This window comes from Nannobrachium achirus (assembly GCF_963921795.1).
Source record: "Nannobrachium achirus genome assembly, contig: SCAFFOLD_518, whole genome shotgun sequence".
Taxonomy (NCBI): domain Eukaryota; kingdom Metazoa; phylum Chordata; class Actinopteri; order Myctophiformes; family Myctophidae; genus Nannobrachium; species Nannobrachium achirus.
Genome location: NW_027665067.1, coordinates 4,013 through 12,138, shown reverse-complemented (window position 1 = coordinate 12,138; position 8,126 = coordinate 4,013). Strand labels below are relative to the sequence as shown.

Below are 8,126 nucleotides of genomic sequence, written 5' to 3'. Positions count from 1 at the left end.
CAAAAAGAAATCGGGGTCCATTCATGCTTTCTTAACGGCTAGTGCCGAAGTCTCTTGTAAATATTGGAGGTCCATGGCATGAAAACGTTTGTGGCTGATAAATGAGCTCAGCAGGACGGATACATATCTGAATGGCCCTTGCGGCTGCACGCTGAATGACTGGAGGTCCAGTGAGTAGCAGCTCCAGCCTCCAGCAGCACCAGATGGAGACGGGCTCTCTCTCTCTCACACACGCACGAGAGAAAACATTGAATCTACAAGCTCACATTATAGACGTGCCGCCTCTATTTTTGCATGCACCACAGTCACAACTCTTCGCAGATGCTTGCAGATCGGCTATAAACCATAGAGGTATTATAGGCTATAGCTATGTGTGTGTGTGTGTGTGTCGTGCGCCCCCCCCCCCCCCCCCAGCCAAAGTGAGACCCAGCTGCACTGTATCCGCTCTGCAACGCTCAATACACGGCCACACAAGCATTTGAAAGTCGGCGTGTCTCCCTCCCAAACGACCGCTGTTTCCTTGGCTTCACAGCCGAAAATATTAACTTGGAGCCGGGCTGAATTAATGAGAAGACACCGCTGAGTACCGAAATTAAGTCGGGAGATCACAACATTTCGGCAGCACCGGGGAGCCGAGTTTAGTCGGTTGACGCCCCCCCGAACCGGGGGAGGCGAACCATATTTGGGTTCGCCTAGTGCTGAACCGAAATTAGGCTCCTTATTAGAGTGTGAATTGACCCTTAAAAGTGGCCTTTAGTTCTTGTGTGACATGTTGTGCAAACATAATTTATTCTTTAAGTTTCTTCAATTCTACAGTTGTATAATAATATGATTTAAATCACCAATATATTTGGATCATATCTTTAGAGCAGTGGTTCTCCAAATGTGGTTTGGGGACTCCCAAGGGTCCTTTAGGAAGTTCCAGTGGGCCTAACTCCCTACACCCTCACCCCCATATTAGCAGAGCAGATTAATGGGTGATTTGATAAGAATCGTTCACTTTGTGATGCAAGCATGACATTTGGTACATATACTCTTTAAATCCCACTCTTTTCAAAAATAGCGCTGGCCACGCAAAATTCCAAGATGGTGGCCCCCAAAATCCAAGATGTTCGTCCAAAAATATTGTTTTTCCATTATAACTCGAATTGCATTGATTTTAAGACCCATACATATATTGAAGTTGAATGTAAAGATGGGCATTGCGGATGTTTTGGTACCAAGTACATGTGTGTACTGTATCTATTACGGATCTTGAGATACAGCATATAGTCGGAGTAGATTAGTGGCTAATTTCATGAGAATCGTTCACTTTGTGATGGAAGCATGACATTTGGCACAAATACTCTGGAAAAGGGCGCTGGCCACTCAAAATTCCAAGATGTCGACCGTTTTCTTCAAGATGGCTGCCACCTTAGCGGAGCAGATAGTGATATAATCTTTCAGGATGTGATACAAGGATGACATTTGGCACAAATAGACTTTCAACAACACAAAACTGCCTTTGGTCTGTCTTTACTTCAGTTTTCTCCTTTTCTGCTAGTACTGTTATAACCCTAGCACTGGCGTACCACCCATTAAGGCGAAAAGGCGATCGCCTTATATTTATTTTAGATCAGGTCCTGCCGTCCTGTCGAAAAATTAAAATAAAGCCCCTCTAAAGCCCACCAAAAGCCCAGCTAACTGAGAGAATGTTGCTCAAACCGTTCCTTGCCCATTCACTGGTATGCTGGGGAAGGCGACCAGCTCGTTTATTGGGATGTAAATTTAATTAATTAATTTAATTAATTTTTTGTTCCTGCTCGCCTTTTGTTCTGGGCAGGGGAGGGGATTTGGGCATCATCACCTCTACCTGAAAGGTGGGCTACTGTCCTCTAGAGTGTTGCTTGGATTTGATCAGAGTCAGACCGAGTAGTTTAGTTTTCAACACCATGCAGTCAGCTGGAGCTGTGGCTGGAGTTTAATGATGGCTCGTTGAAATTGCAAAAAGTACTCACATTCTTTACTTAAGTAAAAGTATCAATACTGCAATGTGGAAATATTCTGTTACAGGCAATAGTCTGGAATTCAAATTTTACTTGAGTAAAGCCCTTTGCACACAGGACAGTTGCGTTTTTTCCGTTTGCTGCATGAATAAAACGCATTGGATTTGGTGTGCATTGCTGTGCGGAATTGGCGCTGCGGATCCCAAAAGGAGTCATAAAAGGACTGATGAGTTTTTTACCGCATACGACAAGACGCACGAATCGAACTGGGTTCGATCGAGAAAAAGACGCACGGCCGCAGCCACTCGTCGCACGGCTAATTCGGATCCGGTGTGCATGAGGTCGTAGAGAATCATTGTTTTCTTTTTAAAAAGTGAAATTGTCCGTTTTATCCGTACGGATAAACGCGCCTGTGTGCAAAGGGCTTTAAAGTATGAAAGTATTGGTATAAAAAAAAGTACCAAAAGTAAAAGTACAATAAGCAGATCTACAAGCTCACAACGCGTCACATCGTGACAAATTGACATATTGTTTTCAAATAGCCTAGGTATAAAATAGGGCTAAATTGGTTAATGTAGGACTATGTTTTCATAATTTATATCTTCAAAGTAGGCCAACTAGTAACAAATAGACAAAAGTTTACGAATAGCCTAAATGTAGTGCATTAAATTTTAAAAACATTTTGGATCCGAGATTAATAGTGGAGTAGAAGTAAAGGTATTGGAAATTGGAAATACTCAAGTAATGTTCAAATACCACCTTGTTTGGTTGGGGGGGGGCACCTCGTTGGCATTTCGCTCTCCTCCACTCTCCTCACCGCTTCTAAATAAGACATTTGTCCCCTCGCTTTTCTTCTCTTACTCGATTCACCTTTACCTCCTGCATTTTCCTTGGGCATTCTGCTGCCCCAGCATAATGCTCGCCGCTACAGTGTAAACACCTAGCTTGTTCTTGTTCTTTACACTTCTCCTCCTCACAGCTGTCCTTCCCGCATCTCCAACATCTCCTGTCTCTCCCACAAACGGCTGCGACATGCTCCAGACACCTGTAGCACCTCAGCGATGCTCTCACGAACGGCCTGACCCTGTAGCATACATGGTATATTCTTTCTGGTAACACATTCCCTTTAAAAGTCAGGCGTACTGACTTTGTTTTCTCTTGCTCTCCGTTTCTGTATCGTGTTCGCCTTCTCACTTCAGTTACTCCACACACTTCAAGGAACTCATCTTCCCTCATTGTCAGAGGCACTCCACTTATTACTCCCCTTCTCCTTTCTCTTCCCCCAAGTCGGAAACAGCTCACTGGGCACTCTCCAAATAACCTAATTCGGACTGCTTTCTTCTCCTGCTCCTCGTGTTTAATGATGACCATTCCAGTCCTAGTGATCCTCACCAGCTCTACCTTCCCAATCTCTCCTTCCACAAATGTCCCTACTTGGTGTGGGTCCCTGAATACTCCATCTGTCTGCTCATCAGCTGTCATCCCCACCACATATTCAGTAGCGAAGTGTGATGTCACTTCCGTGAAATGGCGTGAAATGTCGCCCTCTACGGGGTTCATGCTGGTATTGTTTTGTATTCAAATCGCCATTGGGGAATTTGCGATCACCGCATATAAGAACTGTGTTAAAAATATAAACACACCATGCTCTCGGATTGACCCAAATGGATATGAAGCATCGACTAAGGTGGAAATGTACAGATTTACCCAAAGAGTAACACAATAAACGTTAGAAACGAGTTACAACAGGCTATATCAGATATGAATGAATATCATAAACTATGCAGAACCCCCCCGCTGACAGAAACGCGCACATGGTGTGTTTATATTTTTAACACAGTCCTTATATGCGGCTAACGCAGATTCCCCAATGGCGATTTGAATACAAAACAATACCAGCATGAACCCCCTAGAGGGCGACATTACGCACAAATGACGACATGGCTTCGTTTCTCTATTTCACTCTGGCATCTACTGATCCACTTGAGTCTCCCCTCCTTCTCTTCTCTGCTCGGCTATGCTCCTTGTCCTCCTCCTCTGTACTTTGGTTTGAATCTGGACCCAACATGTTTACAGAACCATCTGTATTCTCCACCACCGCTCTAATTCCGCCTCCTCCTTCTCCCAGCCTTTCGGCATCGTCAAGTTGGTCACACTCGATCTCCCACGCCTCACGCTTGCGGGTTTTCTTAGCCTCCCATTTTGCTTCCCACAACTTGTTTTGCATCTCTTCGTCTTTCTCGCACTCGATCTCCCATGGCTCCAGGTGACGGGAATTCGAACACCCCACCGCCAACACTCCCAACCTCGTCCGTTCACAGCCCTCTAGCTGCTCTCACGAGAGCTCTTGTATATGGACGGCTCTGCTCTAGACCCTATCGTAGAGTTATAATACAGGACCTAGCCTCGCATAGCCAGGCTTACTCATCTGCGTAGAGCTTATGCTCTAGCTAGACACTGTCTGCTCTTGGCTCCCAGGTCCTAGTGTCCAACCTGTCACATAGGTTTAAAAGTAAAACAGACATTTTCTCAGTTTTATTTTGAAGAGAAAAAACAAATGATACCTTAGTACCCGGACCATTTTTTGCTGGCCACTGCCCACACATGCACAATGTCCTTTGTTTCCAATTTTTGCATGGACAGCTTAGGTAACGTGTTACATGTAATTAATGTAAAAAGGAAAGGGGGTGGGGGGATTACTTTTACTTTTTTTGTATTTTGAGTACATTTTCAATAAAATATCGATACTTTTACTTGAGTAGGATTCTTCAGTACTCTTTCCACGCCTACATTTCCCTTACATTTAGGATGTATCCTTGAAGCTAATCTTTCAAACTCGTTTCCTACAGAGGATCGCCCGATGGTCAATTTCAACACACTGAAGACCATAGCTGGTGCAATAATCCAGCCCCTCTTTGACTACGGAGTCCACGTATGGTATCGTGACGTGACGCCCCACAAGCCCTAAAAACTAAACTCCAAACAGCCCAAAAATAAACTAATTAGGGTCCTGCTTAACCTTCCCTATCAGCTCACCTCACCGCTACTCACCAGTTAAGAGTGGGGTGGCTCAGAGTAGATGACAGTACAGCAACTTGCAATGGGCATGGTGTACAAGATACACTACACCACTAAGATACTACCTGGCAAAATACTTTAAAAACGTTAAGGATGTCCACAATTACAACACCACAGGCAGCGCCACAGATCACATTCAACCCAGAGTCAACTCAAAGAAAGGGTCAAACTCGTTCTTCTGCTATACCACAAAAATGTGGAATGCCTTACCGAAGGTCTTAAAGGAGTGTGGATCACTAGCATCCTTTAACATCGCCCTGAAAAAACACTTATAGGCAGCAGCTGTTTGCAACTGGTAAAAACAAACCTAGCCCAGCCCAGCCCTACCCTCCCCTGCCCCTTCAAACAAACCTAGCCCAGCCCAGCCCTCCCCTCCCCTGCCCCTTACTGTTTGTATTGACTTACTGTATATATCTACTGCATAGTACTAATAAAGTCTTCAATCAATCAATCAATCAATCAATCAATCAATTACATAGAGCCCAAAATAATGTAAGCAGACTTTTTATGATATGATATGCTTGTTTCTTATTTTTTCTTCAGGATGGTGTGATTGTCAGTAACCGGTATGGCAAATTTAAACCTTGTTTTGCAATGTTGTGCATTATGTGCATTTCAATGTTTATCGTTAAATACTGTTATATACTGTATAATCTATATATTTTTTACAATGTTTATCTCCTTAGGTTTGTATCAGATTTTGATGCAATTAAGCGTATTGGCAAAGGAGGATATGGCCGTGTTTACAAGGCAAACCTGAAGCGTGAGAATAGGTTTTACGCCATAAAGATAGTGCGTTATAAAAAGTAAGTATTTTGTTTATATACTGTAAAGTGTAAATAAATTGTCATTTGTAATTTTGTAAAAGATATTTAAGTGTCAGTTACTTACAGTTACAGTTGAATTGAAAGTTTCTTATTAATTAGTGAGTGAATTATTTCCATTAGAAAAGCCATGAGAGAGGTGGATGCATTGGCTACTCTTGAGCATCCTAACATAGTGAGATACCAAACGGCTTGGACTGAACAGTCATTCTACATGGATGACGATGACTCTGACAGTTACAGCAGTTCCTGGTAAATGCAATCTCCTTTGCTCAATTGTACACATATTTAACATTTTAGGGAATGCGATTTCACTATATCTGTTCTTATTTCTCACTAATATGTAGGTCTAACAGTAGTGATTCCAAGTTCTTATACATTCAGATGGAATTATGTGATAAGAAAACGCTTAAGAAGTGGATAAATGATTGGAACAAGTCTGCAGGAGAAGACCCCGAGAGAGAGAAAAAAAGTGTTCATTTTACACAACAAACAGTTAATGGGGTAGAATTCATCCACTCTAAGAAACTCATCCACAGGGATCTGAAGGTGACACTGAAATATATTTATTTTTCTTTGCTCTATATGAATCATGGAATTGGATATTTATTTGTCTTACTGCTGTCCATGGTTTTCAACGATTAGCCTTCCAACATCATGTTTGGACCTCAAGGAGAGGTGAAGATTGTTGATTTTGGGCTGGTCACAAAAGATGATGAGAGTGACAAGAACATGCCGGACAGGACCCAAGACATAGGAACTGTATTTTACATGGCACCTGAACAAGTAAGATCTATATATTACTAATGCATTTACAATCTCTCTGTGCCATTTTGTATGTTTTCTTTGTTCTATGACATGTATATCAACTCTGTATTTATTATTGTTTTGTTCTTCTATGATAGAGGCACAATAAGTCCACTTACGACAGAAAAGTGGATATATTCGCTTTGGGGCTGGTCTTTTTTGAACTCCTCTGGAAGTTCAGTACTCGTGCAGAGAAATCAGCGGTGAGTCTTTTTTGTGATAATATGGAAAATTGTTATTAATCTTACCAGATCATTGCTTAGGGCATTGTTAGCATGATACACGTGTGTGTGTGTGTGTGTGTGTGTGTGTGTGTGTGTGTGTGTGTGTGTGTGTGCGTGCGTGCGTGCGTGCGTGCGTGCGTGCGTGCGTGCGTGCGTGCGTGCGTGCGTGCGTGGTGTGTGAGTGAGTGAGTGAGTGAGATACCCGTACAGTAGTGTATAACAAGGTTAATTACATCATAAACTCATCCCATCCCCTTTTACCATACACACAACACTGTGGGTGTGGCTAACGTCAGCTGGGTCACCACCCACCTACAACCAGGTATACTTAATGAACTGGTGGTTGTGGCCACATATAAACATAATTTTAACTCTTTCTGTACACTTTTTTGGAAAAAGATCTTCCCCCTAGTATAATCATAATAACCTGATCATCATGTTTTAGGGGGGGAATAGAATCATGGTACCCCATCTTTAAACTTGTGCCAAGAACAAGCTTTCTCTCAGTAACTTAATCCAAAACAATCTGTACTCAGTCAATGCATGTGCATTGTTTTATGTAAGTTTAGTTTGACAGTTTTACACAGTATAAGTATTAGTTTAATAACCAAGAATTATAGTTACATTGTACATGTCTGATTGCTTGCCATACTGCCATATGAATTATAGAAGTGGGAGAGGATCAGACATCAGGAGTTTCCAGATGAATTTTCTAAGATGTTTCCTGTTGAGGTATGTATTTGAAATATACTACTGTGCAGTAATTTAGATTCAGACGTATTAATACTGACATATGGGCGTTAATCAGTTAGCTTTTTTGTTGTGTTTCAGGAACAATTAATCAAGGCAATGCTGTGTGAGAAGCCAGAAGACAGACCACAAGCAAGTGACCTGAAGAAAGAGTTGGAAACACTAACTAACAGCTTGTTTCCAACTCTTGCTCCCAACGTCAGGGAACCAAAAGCACCAACAATGCTGCAATATTATCCACCATCATGTATGTAATATGTAACACTTCTGCTTACCGAAGTGAAGTTCTCGAATAAAAATAACTGAGTCTTGACGTGTGGTGTGGAAAAAAAGAAAAAGAATGAGCAACAAAAGGCGTAGTTTTATTCGTCAGACAATCCATCACTTTGGCATAATAAAAGAAAAAAATAAACAAACGGCTAAAACGGCAGCTTCACACACCCAGTCAAACAACACCT

General features: G+C 42.2%; 1 protein-coding gene across 1 annotated transcript; it reads left to right on the top strand.

Moving 5' to 3' along the window:
- Positions 1–4,241: 4,241 nt before the first annotated feature.
- On the top strand, positions 4,242–7,866 carry LOC308280637 (interferon-induced, double-stranded RNA-activated protein kinase-like; the record flags this gene model as incomplete). The annotated part of the gene is made up of 7 exons (XM_080754965.1): positions 4,242–4,251; positions 5,607–5,610; positions 5,750–5,869; positions 6,011–6,139; positions 6,235–6,436; positions 6,533–6,673; positions 7,750–7,866. Coding segments are annotated over 7 exons (723 nt in total), but the record flags the coding sequence as incomplete, so codon positions are not given.
- Between the last annotated feature and the right edge of the window lie 260 nt (positions 7,867–8,126).